This window comes from Phyllostomus discolor, chromosome 8 (genome assembly GCF_004126475.2).
Source record: "Phyllostomus discolor isolate MPI-MPIP mPhyDis1 chromosome 8, mPhyDis1.pri.v3, whole genome shotgun sequence".
In the NCBI taxonomy this organism is placed as follows: Eukaryota; Metazoa; Chordata; class Mammalia; order Chiroptera; family Phyllostomidae; genus Phyllostomus; species Phyllostomus discolor.
This window is the reverse complement of record NC_040910.2, coordinates 42,043,655-42,067,987: the sequence shown is the minus strand read 5'-3', so window position 1 is coordinate 42,067,987 and position 24,333 is coordinate 42,043,655. Positions and strand designations below refer to the sequence as shown.

Genomic DNA, 24,333 nt, shown 5'->3' with positions numbered 1-24,333 from the left:
TTATGAAGGCCAAGTATGACAAAATCACAGCCAACATCATACTCAATAGACAAAAACTAAAAGTGTTTCCCTTAAGATCAGGAATAAGACAGGGATGCCTGCTTTCCATACTCTTATTCAACATAGAACTGGAAGTCCTAGGCACAGTAATCACACAAGAAGAAAAACTAAAAGGCAACCTATTGGAAAGGAAGAAGTAAAACTGTCATTATTTGTGGATGACATGATATTGTATATCAGACAACCCTGAAAATTCCACCAAAAAAACCTACTAGAACTGATAAATGAATTCAGTAAAGTAGCAGCACACCAAATAAATATCCAGAAAGAGTTGCCTTTTTGTACATCAATAACACTCAGAAAAAAATAAAACTAACACTACAATGTCATTTACAACTGCATCAAAAAATAAAATACCTAGGAATAAATTTAACCATGGATGTAAAAGACCTGTACTCGGAAAGTTATAAGAATCTGTAGAAATGAAAGAAAAATACCACATGATCTCACTTGGATGTGGAATCTAATGAACACAGTAAACTATTGAACAATAGAGTAACAGAAGATTAGGTGCATAAAACAGACTGACAGCAGCTGGAAAGGAGAATGGGTGATGGGATGAAAGATGATGAGGAGATTAACCAAAGAACATTTATGAAAAACCCAGGGACATGGACAACAATATGGGGATTGGCTTGAGATGGGCAGAGGGTGAGTGTAGGGTAAATTGAGGCAGTCTGACTTCCTCACCTAGGTGTCTGGGTAACTAAGGGAAGCAGTGTTTCCATAACCTTGAATGGGCCTGAGAAGTAATGTTCTCATGGCTTTGAAACTGGATATGATAAACAGTTCTCATAACAAGAAGTGGGCTCTCATGGGCAGAATTATGTTATGTGATATAATTTTCTGGTTGAAGCTGGCCTTGTTTGTTCTAGTATTTGAAAGGGTCTAGGGGTTCCCTGCTGTGTGCCACCCTGGGGAGCAAAGGGCACACTGCATGCCATGCAAGGGGACAGGTGATATGCAGAGACTCCCAGAAACATACAGAGAGACATGCAGCTTGCAGTGTGCATGGCTCGCCCACCTGTGAATAAATGCATGCAAAGCATCCTTACAGCTCTACACATTTTCTTCTGTCTCCCAGAATCTAGAGTGGACCTGCCAGGCCTTGATAGGCTGCAACACAGTGGGGCTGGGTAGATGTGGGGAAATGGAGAAAAAATTGTATCAACAGTAACAGCATAAACAATTAAAAAATAAAAGGAAAATGCTCCCCACCCAAAAAAATCTGAAGGAAGAAATTGAAGAAGACACAAATAAATGGAGGCATACATTGTGTTCATGGATAAGAAGCATTATTAAAATGTCAATACTACCTAAAGAAATCTATAGGTTCAATAGTATAGTTTCTTTCTTTTTATTTATTTTTATTTTTTATTTTATTTTTTTTTATTTCAATCATTGTTCAAGTACAGTTTTCTCCCCCCTACTCCCGTTCCAGCCGTATAGTTTCAAAAAACTAGAACAAATAATCCTAAAATTTATATGGAGGCACAAAGACCCAGAATAGCCACAGCAATTTTGAAAAAGAAGATATTTGGAGGAATCACGCTACCTGATATCAAACTATACAACAAGGTCAAAGTAATCAAAAGAACATGGTACTGACATATAGATCAATGCAATGGAACAGAGTGTAGAAATAGTCCCATGCTTTTATGGTCAATTAAGATTTGACAAAGGAGGCAAGAAAATACAATGGGGTAAATGTAATATATTCAATACATGGTGTTGGAAAAATTGGATAGATATATGAAAAAAATTAAATGTGACCACCTTCTTACACCATACACAAGAATAAACTCAAAATGAAGTAGAAACTTAAATGTTAGAGTTGAAACCATGTAAATCCTAGGAGCATAAGGAGTAAAATGTCAGACATTTCTCATAGCAATATTTTTCTGATATATCTGTTTGGGCAAGGGAAACAAAAACATAAAGAAATGGTACTATATCAAAATAAAAATCTTTTGTCCTGGCTGATACAACTCAGTGGATTGAGCGTGGGCTGAGAACCAAAGGGTTGCTGGTTGATTCTCAGTCATGGCACATGCCTGGGTTGTGGACCAGGTCCCCATTGGGGGCATGTGAGAGGCAACCACACATTGATTTTTCTCTTTCTCTCTTTGTCCCTCCCTTTGCCTTTCACAAAAAAAATGAAAAAATTAAAACAAAATCTGTTGCACAGCAAATTAAACCATCCCCAAATTGAAAAGACAACCCACTGAATGGGAGAACATATGTGCCAGTTACAAAGGGTTAATATTCCACATTTATAAACTTGTACAACTCAAACCAAAAGAAAACAAAACAAATAATCCATTTAAAATATGGGCAAAAGGACCTGAATAGACACTTCTCCAAAGAGGACATACAGATGGCCAAGAGACATATGAAAAGATGCTCAACATCACTAATCACCAGAGAAATGCCAATTAAAACCACAATGACTTATCACCTAACTCCTGTCACAATGGCTATCATCAATAAATAAACCAGGGACATTGACATTAAGAACAAGCTGACAGCAACCAGAGGGGAAGTGGGGGGGGATAACGGGGGGGAAAGGGGAATAGTTTTCAGGAACATCTATAAAGGACACATGGACAAAATCAATGAGGGGTAGGTAGGATCAAGGGTGGGATGGAGGGAAGTGGACACAACTACTACTTGAGCAACAATATAAAAGTTAAAAAAAATAAATCAACAAGAAGCAAGTGTTCATGAGGATGTGGAGAAAAGGGAACCCTTGTGCACTGTTGGTGGGAAGTGGATCGATGCAGCCACTATGAAAAACAGTATGGAGTTTCCTCACAAAATTAAAAACGCTACTGCTTTATGACCCAAAGATTCTACTTCTGCAAATATATCCAAAGAATGCCGAAACACTGTTTTGAAAGAACACATGCACTTCAGTGTTCATTGCAGTGTTTTTGGCAATAGCCAAGACTTGGAAGCAGCCTAAGTTCCCATCAGTAGATGAGTGGATAAAAAAGTTGTGGTACAGTTACACAGTGAAACACTGCTTGGCTATAATTAGAAAGAAAATCTTACTTCTTGTGACAGCATGGATGGACCTGGAGAATTATTTTGTTAAGTTTTTTTCTTTTATATATTTTTGTTTTTATTATTATTATTTTTAGATATGAAGAGTAGTATGCTAAGTGAAATAGGTAAGTCAGAGAAAAATGAGTACCATATGGTTTCACTTATATGTGGAACATAATGATCAAAATAAACTAACAAATAAACTAGAAACAGACTCATAGATACCAAGAATGAATGGACAGCTGTCAGAGGAGAAAGAGGGTGGAGTTACATGGTGAAGGGTTTAAGCAAAAATAAAAAAAAAAGGAAAAGAAAATTCAATATAGACACAAGCAACAGCATGGTGGTTACCAGAGAGAAAGGCTGTGGGGGAGGCAGAATAGGTGAACAGGGGATTAAATGGGGATGGAAGGAAACTTGACTTGGGGTGGTGAACACACAATACAATATACAAATGATGTAGTATAGAATTGTGCATTTGGCAGCTATATTAACCAATGCCACCCCAATATATTCAATTTAAAAAAAGAAGAAAAGGACTTGAAATGACTACATCAGCCCTCCATCTAGAACACAGACATCTGTAAGACCCCCAGATGGATTTCTGAAAATAGCCATTCAGCATATCAAAGGACCATATTTTTCAGACCATAAGATGCACCTAGGTTTAGAGGAAGAAAATAGGAAAAAAAATTTTGAAGCAAAAAATGTGATAAAATATTTAATAACATAAATAACATAATATTTCACCAATGTAAATGTAAACAGAATTCAACAGCAGCATTAACAACCAATATTTCTCCCAAATTGGGGGGAGGGAGTGCATCTTACAGTCTGAAAAATATGGCAGACGGCTGTGTAATTTAGTAGCAAACATAAATTCTATGGAAAAAATAATGATTTGGGCTGCTTTTCAAAATAGCAACAACAACACATCTCTTAATGCACAATATCCAACATCCTAAACCAGACTTAAGAAGAAAAAGAGAAAGTTTCTCCTTAGAGACATAAATTTAAATGAGAAAATGGAAATTATAATTATATAATATTTTTGGTAGAGACAGCATAATTATCTTCATATAGAATTATTAATCCAATGAATGGGCAGACATACAAGTCAGACATTGCTTTTTGTAATTGAAAAATACTTGTCTGAATTTATGAAATTCCTGCTACTTGGAAGTTGGAAGTGAGGAGTATAGGGGAGCTTCCTGCTGACAAGGGGCCAAATCCTTGGAAGTACCTTTCATTTCCCTCTTCTGTTAATAATAGCAAGTCCTCAGAGACTGGGAGAACACAGACTGATTTGGCTAATTATGAGCTGTGAGCATTGCTCTCCCAAGCCCATGCAAGAATAGATCATCAGTGTTGCCTCCATCACTTGAAGTTCCCCATCTCAGTCCAGTGGGCTTCACATCTGAGTCTTCTTGTCTCATGTCACTGCGTCAGGAGGCCCACGACAAACTCGGCCAACTGCCAGCCCTGAAGTTGGAGCCTGAAACTTCAGTGCCATGCAGGGCAGCAGCAGTGGATTCTCACTGCCTGGTCCTACTGCAGCAGAGACAGAACAGCCCTGTGAGTACTGTGGAGATGATGGATGGAGAAGAGACTGTCAGGGGCATTTTCCCTTTCATCCTTAGGACAAATCGGAGAGTTGGGGCAATTAGAGGGGAGGGCACGAACATGGAAAATTTCATATATTTTGGTCCCTGTACAGGCAGAATCTGAATACGTGGAGGGAAACAATTGTCCAATTCATTACTGATCCCCCAGGCCCTACACTCTGCTCATCAGAGAACAACAACAATCTCTGTTAAATATTGAACAGACTTTGCCTTGGATGTCAGAATCCTAGAGAAATTTGGATCTCAGAGAGTAGGCAATATTGCTTCCACACAGCAGGTGCTCTCCTTGCTGTGCTTTCATTCTTCCAGCAATGTCTCATAGGACTAGACGGGAGATACAACAGTGCCTGCATGTATCAATGGCACTGATTTTCTAAGAAACCTATCAATTTTCATTTAATAAGATCTGAAACACTTAGACAGAAAGAAAAACTGGAGATTTTCATAAATAGGAAAAAATTTTAAAAGAGGAAAAGAGAAATAGAGGTAAATCTTACTGTGTTCTCAGAGACATATGTTAGGACTTCCACTCACTTCTGTGAGTGAAGTACATGGGACCTGATAAGTTTCTCTCCCTTGCTGCTATTTAATGGAATAATATATCATTACACCTTTCTCACAATTATTTTCATCAACAAACCAACTATTTCAACCTGATTTCAAAGGCATGACTGAACATTTCTTGAGGGAAAACCTCTGTTGGATGTCACATGTTTCCCAGAGGTGGGTGTTACTCCCCTATTTCTATGTAAGAGATAGCAGCCCAGAGGGGTGGGAAGATCACACACACCTCACATTGAGTGTCTGACAGCTGGGGAACTCAGTCCCTGATTCCCACCTCAGGACTCTGTCCCCTCCACTGCAGCACAACAATTGTTTCTTTCCAAACCTGCTTTATCCTCAGATGAGCTCAACCACCAATTCTTTCTCTTGGGATTGGAGGAGTTCACCCATGAATTAGCAAATGAACCCAGTGGTTTGCAGGGACCTTTACTGAATGAATGTGTGTAGTGTGTATCCTAGGGGTTTCTATGAATAGTGACACATGTATGAGCACATTTTGTAAAGCTGAGATATGGAAATACCATTCCCCATAGGAGATGGGATTTTTATGTGGCTCTACCATGAAAAGGCTACTGCTAGTCAGATGTCAGAGAACTTTCTAATTTCACCCCTTGGCAATCATTTTTTGTCTCATTTTTCTATTGGGAAAATCAATATAGGTAATTAATAGTAAAATTACACATATATCAATATTTTTACAACTCAAATAATTCTTTAATGCCTATGTCTTTAAGAAATTCTCACTGTGTGATGTGGAAAGGGGCATAAGAATTTTCTTAACCAGTGTCACAACATAAAATTGAAGAATGGGGGAAGGGTTTTCAGGAACAACTACTATAAAGGACACATGGACAAAACCACAGGTTTGGAAGCAATGGAGGGAGGGGGATTTGGCTGGTGTGGGGGAGGTGTGGTGGGGAGTAAACTCAGACAATTGTAATTTAAAAACAATAACATATTAAAAAACATTAAAAAAAGAATAAAATGGAGTTTACCTCATAGGTAATGCTGTGCATCATTTAAAGTGCTGAAATATGCCCTGGCTGGTGTGGCTCACTGGACTGACCACTGGCTTGTGAACTGAAAGGTCACTGGTTCGATTCCCAGTAAGGACATATGCCTAAGTTGTGGGCCAGGTCCCCAGTTCGGGGTGCATGAGAGGTAACCACACATTGATGTCTTTCTCCCTCCCTTCCCCTCTCTATAAAAATAAATAAATACAATCTTTAAAATATAAAGTGCTGAAATGAATGTATTTCACACAGAGACTTAAAATGCCAAGCCATGGTAAGTGAGAACTCTGGGAACCATGTGTGTAGCATGTGAGCATTTAGGTTAGTTTTTAGGAAAACTGCTATGAATACATAAATCACTACTAATATGAAAATATTGAAAAGAAAATGCATCCACCAGATTCATGACAATGTTTGCCTTTGGACAACTGAAGCACAGGGGAAGATCATGCAAGGATAGGAAAAACCCTCAGATTTTATCAATAATAAATGTGTAAAGTACCCATGGACAAAGAGAAGGGCAGGTGGAAGGGTTAATGTGAGAGGTGGGGGTGGGTAGGGCAGGGTCTAAATGGGGACAACTGTAATTGAAGAACAATAAAAAATAAATATAAATTCTATGGCATGTATTATTAAATACTTATATTTTAATATGGGTAGTGATTAAAATGGTATTGAAAAGAATTGATAACATTAATTCATGTACCAATTGTCTGACAATGGTTGTCTGCTCTAGCTTTATGATAGTATGCAAAAAGGACTTATGTATGGAATTTGTGATTTAACTGGTTTCAGTTTATGGCCAGCCCATAACTAAATTTTTTTATTATTAGTTTTTTTGTATTTTTTCCATTACCATTGATCTCCCCTAAACCTTTTTCCACCTATACTGACTCATCCCTACCACAATCACCACACTGTTTTTTGTGTCTCTAGTTCTTTCTCTCTCTTTCTTTTTTGCTCAGTTCCCCCCTCTGAATCCTCTACTCCCAGAGCTGTCAGTCTGTTGTCTATCTATGAATCTGTTTCTATTTTGCTTGTTAGTTCAGTTTTTCATTTGATTTCATATATGAGTCAAATCATATGGTACTTGTGTTTGTCTGACTGGCTTATATCACATATCTCTAAATTTTAAAAGATGGATAGGTAACTATAATATCAACCAGCATTGATAACCACTATTTAACTATTTTTCTTTATACTTTAATTTTATTAATCAAGGCTGGATAGAATCAGGGGAGGAAGGTGGGGATGGCTAGGGTGGCAGGGAGGGGGGAGAAAAGGCAGACAACTGTACTTGAGCAATAGTAAAATTTAAAAAATGGAAGAAATAATTTAATTTTATTTCTTACAACACTATAACGTCAGTTCAATTAATATACCTATTTTACAGATGAGTACACTCTCCACATGTTGTAATATTAGTCTTTGTTTTTTCTCTTTTCATTTTTCCAAGTTATATAATTTTTGATGCAAAATAGTTATGACATAGTTTATGTAAATGTAGGTAGTGTTCACAAATCAGAAATGATCAGCTATATCCATAGGAATCTAGATTATCACACAAAGGAAGAAATATGTTGACAATGGAATGCTTCAGTAATTCATCATGTTTTGACCTGTCTGGAGAAATGACCTGAGTAGCCTTTAGGGAGCTGAATTGAGGAGAAATGCAATTCCTCTCTCAGGAAGAATTGACTTGAAAAGACTTAGTCTGGCATAAGAAGGCCAACATATGGTTTGAGGCCTGGCTTTACCCTCAGTTTCTCAACTGTTTGTTAGAGGGTTGGATTTGATGAGAAATCAACTTTCACCAAGGTCTGTGGTTAGAGAGAAATATAAGTTTTACCTAGCCATGATGAACAAAAACAGTACAGGGGAAACTCAAGTGCAAATGTTTCTCTGAGGTTGTGTATCATTGACAGACAATAAGCTTTCACTAAAGAAAAATGAGTACAGAGTATTCATAAAAATGAATCCTTATTTAATCATTGGTGCACTGTAAACTAACATGATCTTTAGGGTCAGGGATGCTGTATGATTTTGTGCATTTAACAAAGACATATTTTGCAAAACGTGAAGTCCACTAAGGCACAAAATATACATATTTGAGTTAGAGTTGAAGGACTGACTTTGATCAGACAACCCACACATTTGAGTGAATACTTGTCTCCCTGGAAGATAGATGTCATAAATTCAAGTAAAGATGAAAACCCTTGAAGATAATTGCCATACAAAAATCTAACTGCTTATTCTAAGTTAGAATGCAGTTAATGTGGTTGTAGCTCTTCAAGACTACATTCTAGATTAAGGGAATTTCTGGTACAGCATCCGAGTGAGATAAAGTACATTCAGCTGCCTCTTAGTGTCTTCCAATTAAGATGATTTTTCCTTAGAAAACAATATGTCCCATTCCATATTTTTACTTGCAAAAGAGAAGGCTGATATTTTGCTATTGATGGAATTTTTTAATCTGCAGTGTCCTTTTTTCTCTAATATTCTTTGAGCCAGTGTTTCTAAAGTGGTTGTTTACAGAAACAGGTAAACAGCCCAAACATCTATAAGGAAAGAGTTCTAAATCAGTTCCCAACTGAGAAATGTTGCTGAAGGGTGAGGGTTGGTGGTGGTGGGTGGTGTTTGGTCCTCAAGCTCAAGTATGATTCCTTTGTTTATGAATTGCTTGAATGCAAAAAAATGGATGTGTCTACACTTGTTTCATTTATTCAGCACACTCTTCTTTTTCAAACCGTGTCCTATCTGCATAGTACCATAGAATTGAACAGGTGACTCTGAATTCTTCCTCCTGGGATTGTCAGATGACCCAGAGCTGCAGCCTCTTCTGTTTGGCCTGTTCCTGGCCATGTACCTGGTGACCATGCTGGGGAACCTGCTCATCATCCTGGCCATCATCTCTGACTCCCACCTCCACACACCTATGTACTTCTTCCTTTCCAATCTATCCCTGGCTGACATCAGCTTCAGCAGCACTACAGTCCCCAAGATGCTGGTGAACCTCCAGACATACAGCAAGTCCATCACCTATGCAGGCTGCTTAACTCAGGTCACGTTCTTTACTCTATTTGGAAGTTTGGAGAGTCTACTTCTGGCTGTGAAGGCTTATGACCGGTTGGTGGCCATTTGTCAGCCTCTACACTACCTGGTCACCATGAACCTCCGCCTCTGTGGCTTGTGTGTCCTGCTGTCATTTTTCATCAGCCTTTTGGTCTCCCAGCTGCACTACTTGATGGTGTCACAACTCACCTTCTGTGCAGATGTGGAAATTCCTCATTTCTTTTGTGACCCTTCTCAACTCCTCAACCTTGCCTGTTCTGACACCTCCATTAATAACATATTGATCTATTTTTCTGGTGCTGTCATTGGTGGTGTTCCAGTCTCTGGGATCCTTTTCTCTTACACTCGAATTGTTTCCTCCATTCTGAGAGTCCCATTATTAGGAGGGATGTATAAGGCCTTCTCCACCTGTGGCTCTCACCTGTCAGTTGTTTGCTTATTTTATGGAACAGGCCTTGGGGTGTACCTCAGTTCCACAGTGTCATCTTCCCTGAGGAAGGGTGCAGTGGCCTCAGTGATGTATACTGTTGTCACCCCAATGCTGAACCCTTTCTCTACAGCCTGAGGAACAGGGACATCAGGAGTGCTCTATGGAGGGTGATCAGAAGAATAGCCTAGAGTTATACCTATGGATCTTTTTTGGCTCATAGACTGGAAATAGCAGCACAATCAAACATGTGTAACAATCAATTCTGAATCTGCAGTCTCCTGGTGTATTTGTTCCCATATGGATCTGCTCTCTATCTACATGATTTTTCCTCTTAGCACAGTAGTAATGGATTCAGAGTTAATTTGGACTCTGTACTTCAGTGAGAGTCCCTCCAGTTTGATGCGCAGTCTGTCAGTATACCCCTCTCACTTCCCTGTGCATTATCCAGGGCTCTTGGTCCTGAGTTGCCATGATTGTATCATTATAAAAAATCATAGCTCTCTGCTTTTTGGTATTTATTCATTTTACAGTTTCCCCATGATTCTTCTCCATTTTTCCATATTTTTGCTCCTTCATGATTGTGGTCAGATGCTTCAGAAGATAGAGTATTTAATTTCTTTTCCAAAGAAGGTATTTTGAAATTGAAATGGGATGGCAGTAATACTAAATTTGAATAAATACTTATCAACTGGGACATTCATAGAAAAACTAGGATGTATAGTTTCCAATATTGTGATAAATCTTTTTCCCATTCCATCTAACATCTCCTCATTAATTTCACAGCAGACCTGAAAGGACAAATACTGTATAATTTCACTTATGTGAGGCACCTAAAATAGTGAAAACCATAAGCTATAAACTAGAATATTGGTTGTCTGGGGATGGGAGAAGAGGGAACAGGGAGTTAGCATTTAATTGGGAAATGACAATTTTCACGTTTACAAGATGAAAAGACTCATGGAGATGGATGGTGTTGATGGCTGTACAGCAAATATGAATGTACTAATTGCCACTGAATGAGACACTTAACATGGTTAAGATGGCAAATTTTCCATTAGATTATTTTACTACATAAAAGAAATGATGTCATACTAGAAATGAGGGACATATTGCCCCAAATGTCAGTTGTACCACTAGCCATCAGCATCACCTCCCATAGGGACCTTCCTCAGCTGCCGAGGGCCACTATAAGCAAGGTGACATCTCCTTCTGCAGCTGCCCACATCCCATGATATTTGGCCCCTTGGCACCAGTTCCAATCATCTCTAAAGATTCATCCTAGATCCAGAGGTCCCTGGTAATTTTAGGAGGGCTTTGATGGGCTTCAAGTTGGCTTGATTTTCCCACTGCCCTTGGTTGCTACAAAGTGTCCACCAAACCACAGAGTAAGGGAACAATGCCTGTAGCACTGTCTTCACTTAAGACCCCAGGCACACATTCAGGAGTTCCCAGGCCACCCTCACTTCAGATCAGCTGGCCAAAATTAAGGGACTCCCTTGCAATGATTTGCTAGATATCAGATAAGCAAGGCAATTCCCTCAGGTTCAATAATTCACCAGCTTGAGTCACAGAACTTAAGACAGTGCTAGTCTTATGATTATACTTTTCTTATAGCAAAAGAATACAAAATAGGACTAGACAAAAGAAGATACACCTGGGGAAATATCTGAAAGGTCCCATAGGTAAATCTTGTTGTTGTCCTCTCCCCATGGGGTTCAAATCCATTACCTCACCCTGGCGACAATGTGAGTCAACAGTCAGAGTCTGGCTAACCAGGGAGCCCACTTGAGCTTCAGTATCCAGAGGTTTTATTGAGACTTCATTCATTTCATTGGTGGGATAAATTGAATCATTTCCCATTTGATTGAACTCACTCTCCAACCTTTCTCCCCAGGTACTGGGTTGACCTCAGTTCTCCTGAAGTACCAATCCTTCACATACACGCTTGGTCTCTTTGGCAGAACCAATTGCCAATTTCAGTCATCTCATTAGCACAAACTATCAGGTATGGTACATGGGGTCCCCCACAATAACCAATCACTTCTATCACTAGCTAAATTTCAAGAGCTTAAAGGTTACCTCCCAGGACCTGAGGCAAAGGTCATATCTCTCTGTAAGTGAGGACAAATTCTTTCCCACACATGTGCTCTTCTACAGGTGTTGATTGCAGGGGCACTACCTGGTAACCATTCTGCATGCTCATCACAATCTCTGAGTCTCTTGGATGAAGCCAACTTGGCATATCTGCTTAGTAATAAAACTATTTTGGGATGATGTTAAGACAATTCCAAGGTAGTTTTAAAAAAGTAGTCAGCAATGCTTTATAAATTAGAAGCCTGGTGCTTGGGTCAGTGATGGAAAATTCAAGCAGAGGAGCTGAGGTATTGAAATTTCAGGGTAGTAGGTAGGTCCCTGTAGAAAATCTTAATGAATCTAGAAATCCAAACTCAGAAATGCTTGATACAAAGGGAGAACACATTTAAAGGACACATGGAGAAAAACGAGGGGGATGATGGTAATGGGAGGAAAGTGGGGAGGTAAGGGCAGGTGGGCTGGAATGGGACTTAAAAAAAGAAAACTGTACTTGAACAATGATTAAAATAAAAATATATAAAAAAACAAAAAAACAAAGGTAGAACACAGTTTGAGATAATAACATCTGCATGAGTGTTATACTTCAAAAATGTTTATTTAAAAATATTAAACCTTGGAGTGTAAATAAAAGATGAGTTAAGAATGATAATTTATTTGGCCTGTTTCATTTTCTTGAAATTTCTAGAGGCCCTAAGTTCCTATCAGAAGCACCCACTTGGCCCTGATTTTTGTTCCAAGTTAGGTCAGGTTCTCCTTATTCTGTTGTTTAGGCTCAGAAAGCATTGAGAATATGAGAGTGTCTAACACTAAGGATATTGCTTTCCTCCTGGGAAGAGGTACCTGAAGACTTGAGGCATGTACTAAGTCTTGTCCATTAGAACACAGAGATGCACACACAGATGACCTGAAAGAGTGGAAGGAGCTTGAACTGCAAGCTGGCTGACATACTACTTAACTCTCTTCCTGTTTCCTCTCAAAATTCATGAGAATATAGCTGCTCAGATTTGCTGGTGATTTGTATTTCCTACTCTTGCAAGGGTGTTCTAAAAGGCTTCTGAATGTTCACTTTCTCCTGTTTTACATGGAAACCAGTTTTTGTTTTTGTGTTTGGTGTAACTAAAACTCCTTACCAAGGTCTATAAACTCTTTATGGTTTAGTTTCTTCGATCCCTTTCCAACTCCATCACTGGCACTGGCCCATTTATAGGCATTCTGTGGGAGCTTATACATGCTAAATTTCAGGTCCTGCTCCAGACCTGCTGAACCAGAACCTCTGCAGGTGGAACACACTGCAAGCGATTTTGTTACATGCTAAGTTTGTTTACACTTATGGTCTTTCTTGTAGTTCTTCAAACAGACCATGTTCTTTGTAACCTGAAGACCATTAAAGTTATTATCTACGTCTAGCATGTTCTTCCTCTTTTTTACTCAACTTTCCACTTAAATATCAGCAATTGAAGATGCATAACCAGTACCCTGGCTGGTGTGGCTCAGTCAGTTGAGTGCTGGGCTGTGAACAAAAGTCTTGCTGGTTTGATTCCCAGTCAGGGCACATGCCTGGGTTTAGGCCCAGGTCCCTAGTAGGGGGTATGTGAGAAGGAAGCACACTTTGATGTTTCTCTCACTTGCTTTCTCCCTCCCTTCTACTCTCTCTAAAAATAAATAAATACAATCTTTTTAAAAAAGATGCATTACCACCCATCTGAATTCCGATGTTCTCTCCATCCAGTTAGTCTGCATTCATCTTGTATTGTCATTACCTTCTCAGTGGACTCACATGTTTTGAATAGTATAAAAATATCTTATACCTGGCTGTATCAATTATTGTGTCCCAAATTAAACTGATGCGGGTCTTCAAGTCAGTGAGTTTTGGTCCTCTCTCAATCCAAAGTCTTTTGTGAAACATGATATCATTGGCACAAACAGGCAAGACATCGGACACTTCCCAGTCATAAAGATTCTTTGGTAGAAACTAGTTGTAAATAAATTTGTATAATAGATGGTGATTATAGCAAAGAGAAATTGCATGAGACATGGTCAAACATGTAAGGAGACTTCATTTAAGACTATACAATGGAGTTCCCGATAATTGCAATAAGGGAGAGTGATTGAATTCAACTCCACTGAAAGAAAAGGCAGGGGGATTTTTAAAATGGTATGATTGAACTTATATGAAATTCCCAGAATAGGTAAATCCATAGAGACCATAATCCATAAGTGCTTAAAAAGCCATCATATCCAAAGTCACTTACAGAGGATGGATGATAAGGAAAATTCAATGTGATGAAGAAGTGGGATTTCTTTTTCTTTTTATTTCTTTTTATTCTTGTTCAAGTACAGTTTTCTGCCTTTCCCCCCACCCCAGCCCAACACCTCAGCCTTTCTACCTCCCTTCCATTTTCATCCCGCAACCCATTATTGTCCATGTGTCCTTTATAGTTGTTCCTACAAACCCTTCACCCCTTTAACCTGAAATTCACCCCCCTCTCCTCTCTGATCAATGTCAGCCTGTTCTCAATTTCATTGTCTTTGGTTATCTTTTGGTTGTTTCTTTGATTTGTTGTTTAGGTCCCTGTTAAAGGTGACATCATATGGTATTTGTCTTTCACCACCTGGCTTATATTTTAGGTAGCATAATGTTTTCCAGTTCCATCCATGCTGTTGCAAAGGGTAGGAGCTCCTTCTTTCTTTCTGCTGCATAGAATTCCATTGTGCAAATGTACCATAGTTTTTTTATCCATTCATTTACTGGTGGGCATCTAGGTTGCTTCCAGCATTTCGCTATTGTAAATTTTGCTGCTATGAACATTGGGGTGCATAGATTCTTTTGGATTGGTGTTAATATTTTAGGATGTAATCCTAGCAGTCAAATCGCTGGGTCAAAAGGCAGTTGCATTTTCAGTTTTCTGAGGAAATCCCATACTGTTTTCCATAGTGGTTGCACCAGTCTGTAATTCCAACAGTGCACTAGGGTTCCCTTTTCTCCACAGCCTCTCCCACACTGGTTGTTTGTTGGTTTATTTATGGTGGCCATTCTGACTGGTGTGAAGTGGTGTCTCACTCTTGTTTTAATTTGCATCTCTCTGAAGGCTAGTGATATTGAACATCTTTTTATATATCTCTGGATCCTCTGTGTGTCCTCCTTGGAGAAGTGTCTGTTCAACTCCTTTACCCTTTTTTAATTGGTTTGCTTGTCTTCTTACATGGAGTCATCTGAGTTCTTTATATATTTTGGAAATTAAACCCTTGTCTGAAGTATCATTGGCAAATATGTTTTCCCATACAGTTGGTTATTTTTTTATTTTAATATTCTTTTCTTTAGCCATGCAGAACATTTTTATTTGGATGAGATCCAATTTGTTTATTCTTTCCTTGATGCCCCTTGTTCTAGGGGATGTATCAGTGAAAATACTGGTGTGTGAAATATCTGAGATTTTCCTGCTTATGTTCTCCTCTAGGACTTTAATGGTATCACGACTTATGTTTAAATCTTTTATACAGAAAAGGTGGAATTTTTTTAGACAGCTGCTTTTATTACTGTCAGTTTAGAATCCTAGGATCAGTGTTCCCCTTACAGAACATAGAGCTTTCTCCCAAGAACTTTTTGTAGAGCCCTCTTGATGTCCCTGTTCCGCAGGCTGTAGATGAAGGGGTTCAGCATTGGCGTGACCACAGTGTACATCACTGAGGCAATCATGTTCCTCCAGGAAGGTGCATCAGAACTGAGATACACACCAAGGCCTGTCCCATAGAATAAAGAAACTGTGGACAGGTGAGACCCACAGGTAGAAAAGGCTTTATATTTCCCATGTGTTGATGGGATTCTCAGGATTGAGGAGACAATTCGAATATAGGAGCAAAGAATCCCTGAGAAGGGAACAATGACAAAAAGGGTAGTCCCCATATAGATCAGGATATGATTGATGAGTGTGTCTGAGCAGGCTATGGTGAGGGCCTGAGCAAGTTCACAGTAAAAGTGTGAAATCTCCCAGTTGGTACAGAAAGACAGCCGCAATGTCAACAGACTCTGGGTCAGGGAGTATGTTGTGCTGATGAACCAAGATATGAGAACCAGCAGGCTACAGAGATGGGCGTCCATGATGAGTGTGTAGTGTAAGGGGTGACAGATGGCCACAAACCGGTCATAGGCCATCAGTGTAAGGAGAAGAGTGTCCATAACTCCAAAAATATTAAAAAAACACATCTGGGTTATGCAGCCTGCATAGGTGATGACTTTGCTCTGTGTCTGGATGTTCACCAGCATCTTTGGGATGGTGGTGGAGGTGAAACAGATGTCAGCCAAGGACAGGTTGGAGAGCAAAAAGTACATTGGCATGTGGAGGTAGGAGTCAGAGGTTATGGTCAGGATGATGATCAGGTTTCCCAACACAGTGATCAGGTACATGGACAGGAAAATACAGAATAAGATGGGTTGATTTTCTGAGTCTTGGGAAAATCCCAGAAGTATAAAATATGACACTTGTGTTTGATTTCCTGTTTCCATACTGCTGACATATCAGCTAGATTATTCAGAAAAGAAAATAGCATGAAATAGATACTGAACATGTAATGGGGAATGAATACACTGTACTTATATAAGGCCATCCATAATAAACCTAGTAAATGTTAAACCCAGCATGTTACTGTAACATGAATTTTTTCCTCAAAGTTAGATCTTGCATATTAAATTATTATTTTTTTTAATTAGCAGTTTCAGTTCCTGTGCGAATCTAAGGAGGAGGCTCACCTCAAGGCCTCAGCCAATGCCAACAGTCCAGATATAGGAATGCAAGTGACATAAGTCAGAAGGCCAAACCCAGGACTCTGCCCTTTAAAATCCATAATGGGACCATGAACCATACTACATGCATCCCCATAGCTCTTCCTTGATCTTTGTTCTCCTTTCTTGCTCCCTACTTATAAAAACCTTTGCCTGCATTGAGATGTTAAGATTGACCTTGGGGGTAGGGGTCCCCATCTTCTCACGTGGCAGCACTTGAATAAACCTCTTTCCTTTCAACAGCACCTGTTGCATAAAGTTGGCTTTTGTTGTAGCAGGAAGCTGAACTGTGACTGGTTCCAGATAGGCCTAAATTACCTCTACATATTAAATTTCTTGAAGTAGACACTTCCAGTGAAGATGGAGGTGTAGCTAGATACACTTTGCCTCCTTGCACAACCAAAAGAAGGACAACAACAAATTTGAAAACAAAAAGTAACCAGAACTTCCAGGAAATGGAACTATATGGAAGTCTGACAACCAAGACGTTAACGAAGAAACATTCATTCAGATTGGTAGGAGGGTTGGAGGCAGACACCTGGGGCAGGGAGGGCACATGGCAAGGCACTGGCTGGAGGGATGGGTGTGTGAGGTGACAGCTGATCGACTACATGGTCCCACTTTTGCATGAGTATAAACTAGGAGGAGCAACTGGGTAGTGAGACAGACCATGCAACCCAGGGTTCCAGTGTGGAAAAAGAAAGCCTCAAAACCTCTGGCTGTAAATCCGGTGGGGGTGAACATGGTAGGGGAAACTCCTAGTCTCACAGGAGAATTTGTAGGAGAGACCCACAGGAGAGTCGTACAACACAAACGAACCGACCCACCTGGGAATCAGCACCAGAAGTCACCAGTTTGCTTGTGGGTAATGGGAGAAGTGACTGAAAGCCCTCTGAGAGCTGAGCAAGCAGCATTGTTCTCTTTTGGACCGCTGCCCACATACAGTGCCACAATGCAACTATGAGGGTTGCCTAACCCTGGTGAATACCTAAGGCTTTGCCCCTTACAATGTAATAGATACACCAAAACAAAGAAATAGGGCCCAAATGAAAAAATAGATCAAAACTCCAAAAATCGAACTAAATGATGAAGTGATAGTCAACCTATCAGATGCAGAGTTCAAAACATTGGTGATCACGATGATCACAGAAATGGTTGAATGTGGTTGCAAAATAGAGAAAGAAGCGAAGGTTATGCAAAGTGAAATAAAGAAAAATATAAAGAGAATCAAGAGTGAAGGGAAGGAAATCAGGACTCAAATCAATGACTTGGAGCAGAAGGAAAATAAACATTCAACCAGACCAGAATGAAGAAACAAGAATTCAAAAGAATGAAGACAGGCTTAGGAATCTGTGGGACTCCTTTAAATGTTCCAATATCCAAACCGTAGGGGAGCTGGAAGGAGAAGAAGAAGAGCAAGAAATTGTAAACTTATCTGAAAACATAATGAAGGAAAACTTACTCAATCTAGCAAAGGAAATAGTGTTCAAGGAAGTCTAGGAAGGTCAGAGAGTCCTAAAAAAGTTGGACCAAGGAGGAACACACCAAGGCACATCATGATGACTGACATTACCCAAGATTAAAGATAGGGGAAGAATCTTAAAAGCAGTAAGAGAAAAGGAGGCAGTTACCTACAAAAGAGTTCCCATACAACTATCAGCTGATTTCTCAAAAGAAACCTTGTAGTCAAGAAGGGGTTGGAAAGGGCATTCAAAGTCATGAAAGACAAGGACCTACATCCAAAATAATGCTATCCAACAAAGCTACCATTTAGAATGGAAGGACAGATAAAGTGCTTCCCAGAAAAGGTCAAGTTAAAGGAGTTCATCATCACAAGCCCTTATCATAGGAAATGTTACAGGGATTTATCTAAGAAAAAGAAAATGATGAAGAACATGAACAGCAAAATGAAAACAAACTCACAACTATGAACAACTGAACCTCGAAACAAAAACAAACTAAGCAGACAACTAGAACAAGAACAGGATCACAGGAAAAGAGATCATATGGAAGGTTATCAGTGAGGAGGAGGGGAGAAGGGAGGAAAATGCAGGGAATAATAAGCATAATTTGCAGATACAACATAGAGAGGAGGAGATTCAGGATAGTATAGGAAATGGAGAAGTCAAAGAACTTATACGTACGACCCACGGACATGAACTAAGAGCGGGAATGTTAGTGGGAGTCAGGGTGCAGGGCAGAGAGGAATAAAGAGGAAAAACCGGGACTAATGTTATAGCATAATCTATGAAATGCATTTAAAAAATAAAAATAAAACCTAAATAAATAAATTTCTTGAAGTAAGTGGACATAAAAGCTATAATAACAAAATTTAAGAATTCTACATTGTTTTATTTGTTACCTGCAACATATCATATTGTTGATCAACCCCTGGTTGTTGTCCTCTGGAACCCTTATCTATCTTCTTTATCCCAGGATTATAATTATCAGTAAACAGCAACTTTGCACCTTAGAGATAAAATGGTTTATACTCACTCTAACACAAAAATGAAACATGAGGTCTTGTGAACTCAGTAACTTGATCTGGGCTTTCTTTCCCCTCTAGGATTCATGAAAGGGTCAGATAACCATGTCTTGGAGGTGAGAAAATTTCAGAAAATATCTCAAATACCTGGACAGATGATTGGGGGATGAGTAGAATGTAGATTCACTTCTTATATATGTCACTTGACAAAATACGTTTCATCTGCGAAGTTAAGGGATTGTTTAAAATGTTCAAAGGAAGAGCCGATATCAAGGCTTAAATTATTTCAATACTCTAAGATACTACTTCAAAGGTCACAAACAGAATTTTGAGTCATGTTGTCTATCCTGTTCATTAAATACTGGAGGCGGGGAGTTGGGGGGGGGAGCAAAATTGCCCAGGATTTTAACACAGCCTGAAAGGATGAGAGTTGGATTTGGCATTCACATAGGGTGCTGCTTACCATGGGGCTGGGAACATGGATGCACTCATTCACAGTCCACTTATTTTCTCCTCTCCTCACCCCTGGTGTTTAACGTCCTGTAAGCAGGCACAGAGGGATGGGTCCTATAACCAGAGACAAGGAATAGCATAAACCCATTCAGTGATCTCCAGTGTTCTATTTTTCCTTGTTATAAGTGTTTTCCTACACTTGCTATTCCATAATGCCCCTCACTACAAGGGAGGCTGTCAGTATTGTCAGTCTTCTTAGGTATAAAAACCAAAGTGGGAGGGGAAAGCAGAGGATCCCAAGGTCCAAAATTCCAGATATAAAATAAATAAGTCATGGGGATGTAATATATGGCTGATAACTATATTTAACACTGTATTGCATGTTTGAAAGTTGCTAGGAAAGTATATCTTAAAAGTTCTCATCACAAGAAAGAAATTTCTGTAAGGATGTAAGGTGATAGATGGTAACTAGACTTATTGGAGAGATCATTTGCAATATATACAAACTCCAAATCATTATATTGTATACCAGAAACTAATATAATGTTATATGTCAATTATATCTCAATTAAAGAAACTCAAAACTGGATATTGTCCCTGGAATGATAAAAATGGCCATATCACATTGGATTTGTTTAGCAATGGATAAATATCTTTGTTTTGACTCTTTGGAGTAGGGGCAGTTTGGAATCATCTCTGGCTGTCTTTGATCATGTGGGAGATATTCTAAGCAAACTGTCAGGATACATTTCTAAAGTATAATATTGCAAAATATTGGAATATTTTTATTTCAATAATATTGCAATAATACTATTTGCAATAATATTGCAAAAAATTATCTTGTGTTTGAATAAGTGTGGCTTGTTGAGTTGCACTGGGTTTTCTCTTATTGAGCAGAATAGGGGAGAGTACATGGGAGATGTCTGAGATTCTGGATATTCCCTGGTGTGCTGTGTGTGTTAACACCATCAACTGCATTGGAAAAGAGGAAACAATTTCATGGCTTACCAGACTATTTCAGAGACTTCCTTCCTGGTCTCCAGTTTCACCTTTGATTCCTCCACACGTCCATCTGATTGAGATTTACAAATGGAAATTGGATCCTGTTACTCCCTTACCTGACATCTTTGAAATGCCTTTTTAAAAAAAATTTATTTTAATCATTGTTCAAGTACAGTTTTCTGCCCTTTACTCCCATCCCAGCCCACCCTCCCATCCCTCTCCACCTCCCTCCCATTTCCACCCCTCCCCTGGTTTTTATCCATGTGTCCTTTATATTTGTTCCTGTAAACCTTTGTGCCACCTGCTGAAAACATCCGAAATCCTTGGTATATTGTGATTCCACTTTGACACCCTAGCCTTGTTTCTTACCTCCTCTCATTTTTTATTCTAAATTCTGATTATACTACAAAGCTTTTCTTTTCCAAAAGGGCCATACTGCCTTACATGTCTGAAATTTGTCAAGATCTTCTCCCTTTGCCTAAACCTCCCTCTACTTCTTTCTCTTCATTCCTACCTGTGGTTATATACATGGCACAGGCTCTCACCTGGTTAGGTAATTCCCAACCACATCAGTTCTCAATGGTAGTTGAGTTCTTAGTGCAAAAGAGACTCCTTGCATTGGTTTGGTGGTAGAATTAATAAAAAGATGAGCTACAAACCAATATTATTTCATTGCTGCAGCTCATTATATAGTCTTTGGGTATCCACTACCCCAAAACTTTTAGCAATTCTTACCCACAAGGAGGTTACTATATGGAGAGAGGATAAATAAGGTGGTGATGGAGAAAAGAGAGAAAGGGAACCAAAAAAGGGAATATAAAGTTAACTGCTCATTAAATAGCATTGTCCTCTTCCCAATGCTGGGCAACATGCATTTCCAATGTAGATTCCTATCAGGTCCAAACAACTCAGCCTATTTTCTCTTGTTCTCTTGACGTTTTGGGAAAGGACCTGGGCTTCTTTCCCAAATAGCATCAGCAACTGCTTCTGCAAAGCCTTTTTCTGAAATACCTGTGCACACACCCCTGACTTTCTATCCTAATTATCTGGAGGCACAAACAAGGATGACCGAGAGACTAAACAGGAAAATGTCAAGTGTATGAACAATTATATAAAGGATAATCGTTACACATTTTTTTCGCTGAGATTATATATGAGGATATCCATCATCTTTTAATTCCCTTCCTGGAAGTCCCTGAACATTCACATTGTCAATCCTTTTTCTTGCATGTGAAACTGCTAAACATTCTTTTCCCTGTATGAGCAGACATGGCTTCCTTTGTGCTCTCTCCCCAAACACGTGAAGATCCACTTTCCAGGAGAGAGTGATGATGGGAAAGTGAATGAAGACACCCATTCTTTTCCCTCTGGTTCCAGGACCCCCAAGACCTGGCAAGGAGAGAGTCAGAGGTAGGCAGAGACTGGACCAATGCCCCCTCTCTCCACCTTCCCTGTGCTACTTTAATTATCACCTCTTGTCTGACTCTCATGCTTTTGGGTTGATATGCAAACATCCTGGTGTAATTTCTGTCCTTACAAGTACAGCAGGTCCTCAAATAACATTGTTTCATTCAATGTTGTTTTATTATAAGGTTGATGATTGCTGTAAGAACTTAATGCTTCTGTGTAGTCGCTAGACTAACTTATACTAAAATGTGTTTAGTCACATGTTTTTTTCCAGTTTCAAGAAGCTATTGAAGACACTAAGGGAGGCCCTAGTGTATTTCATGAGGACCATGGAGGATAATATTAAAATACTTTCCAGACCTTTGATGCTTGGAGGAATGGTTAAAGAAGGGGTCAGCCTCTGAAGCTGAACGTGGTTTCAGATGCTTATTGCTTCCTCTGAGAGAGGGTGCAGAGCCCAAGCAAACCTTCCAGGTTAAGAAGTTAAGTGTGTTTGATAAAGTTACGAGATGGGTTTTTGCTAGGATTGTCAAATATTGCTTCCTCAAGACAAATAAGAAGATTGAGACAGTGATAAACATTCAATGAAAATAATAATGAACAAGAGGGAGAGAAACTAATGAGAAATAATTTTGTTCTGATGGACAAAGCCAGGGTTCTGGCTGCTGCAGGGTTGGCTGTTAGTTTCTTGGAAGCGAAATGTACCACAGTAACGTTTTTCCACACAAGTCCCACCTGGAGTTGCAGAAGCAGCTGAGTTATGATTTAAAGTGTTGTGAGAAGAATAATGACATTCATCTTAACAAGTTTCCCACATATTAGAAACCTTTAACATTAAGACCAGAGGTTAGAAATCAAAATCGGAGGATACAGGCCTTTGTCAGTTATCCTTTTCTCTCTACTGATGCCCAAATATGTTCTCTTCTGTGTCTAGTATCTAATGCTGATGGGCAGTCTTGTTGAGCCATGTTAGGAGGTAAAGAATTGAACTAGGCCTTTTGTCACACACTGAAGAACTCCTGGAAGCCACTTGGCAAAAAAGGCTCCTTTGGGACAGGCTAAGTGTCAGCTATAGGGTTTTCAATCTCAGGGAACCCATCTTCTAGAGATGGATGCACAAACAGGCCATTGTAATACAGTGACTTAAATGGTAAGATAAACGCAATCTAGAGAGATGGATACTGAGAGGAGTCCCAATGCAGCCTGGAGTGATGGAATCAGGGAAGAATTCCTGGAGGAAGGGGTCCCTGGGCAAGAAGTTACACTGGTGGACTATTAAATAGGGGCTTTCCTAAGAGAAAATAGAGCAGAGGAAAGACCATGAGTAAGAGGCATCATGGAACAGTGCGCTTTTAGTCATTAGCTAAAGAACAGTGGAGGACAGGGATGATGAGGAATTAGATTGAAGAGGTGACCACATCCCTTGGAACCTTGAAAAGCGTCATAAATGAAGGATGGGGATGTGGAGGAAGTGCAAGCAAAGGAGGGTCATGGTTTGTATGACAATTTTCTCTGGTGTCTTGAGTGAAAGATGGATTTAAAGGTGGAAAACTTAAGGCAACGGAAATTGGGTAGTGAATTCTTACATCATATATTTGAAGAACCCAGTCACTCATTTTAAACAAGAGAAATAAATCAAAATAGATGAAGAAAAAATTCTGATCTTGCTATTGATTTCATGTTACTGCTTAAGGATGAGACTAGACAACCCAGTGGTGTCAAGGGGATCTATGAGAAAGGGACATGCCAGTTCTAGTGTTTCCCAGAATTCCCAGAGCTGAAGGGGAATATGTCAATAAGAGCCTAGATGTTGGACTTTTGTACATCCTTCACTTTCCCTCTCTCACCCACCCAACCCCAGTCTTCATACACTGTGGTCCTAGACACCAGAGACCTCAGACCTCTCTTTCTTGAAGGTCCCTAATGACACCAATGGATAAGGGTGAAGAAGAAGGGGAAGGGTAGATCCTCTCTGAGACACAGGGGATGTTCCTGAATAAATGAGGCTGGTGAAGAAGAATTAAGATTTGTCTAGGTTGAATGAAGATGGAAGTGTTGGAGCTCCTGGGCCAGGTAACAAAGGAAAAGAAGTTCAAGACTTCACTGTCACTGTCATTTTTAAATCTCTTATGCATGTCAAGAAAGTCTTACCAGTTTCTTCATATACATTTTGTTTATTCCATGTTATGTTTTTTCCTTAGGTATTGTGCAGTACTTATGATCATAAATGGTTTCTTTTTTTCTTTATATGTTCTAATTCATGTTTGTCATGGAATAGAAATTCTGTTGATTTTTGTTCA

At 39.3% G+C, this 24,333-nt stretch overlaps 2 protein-coding genes and 1 pseudogene across 2 annotated transcripts in view; 2 read left to right on the top strand and 1 right to left on the bottom strand.

Annotated features, from left to right (window-relative positions):
* The first annotated feature begins 4,627 nt into the window (after positions 1-4,627).
* Positions 4,628-24,333, top strand: part of LOC114503375 (olfactory receptor 18-like) — a 33,907-nt gene continuing 14,201 nt past the window's right edge. Inside the window, exon 1 of the mRNA XM_028520912.2 lies at positions 4,628-4,683. The gene's annotated coding sequence lies outside the window, so the exon portion shown is untranslated. The remainder of the gene's footprint in view (positions 4,684-24,333) is intronic.
* LOC114503402 lies at positions 9,009-10,118 on the top strand (annotated as a pseudogene).
* Positions 15,464-16,410, bottom strand: LOC114503644 (putative olfactory receptor 7A2). Its single transcript, XM_028521291.2, has one exon. The coding sequence runs from the start codon at positions 16,408-16,410 to the stop codon at positions 15,478-15,480; it is 933 nt and encodes a 310-aa protein (XP_028377092.1). The 3' UTR covers positions 15,464-15,477.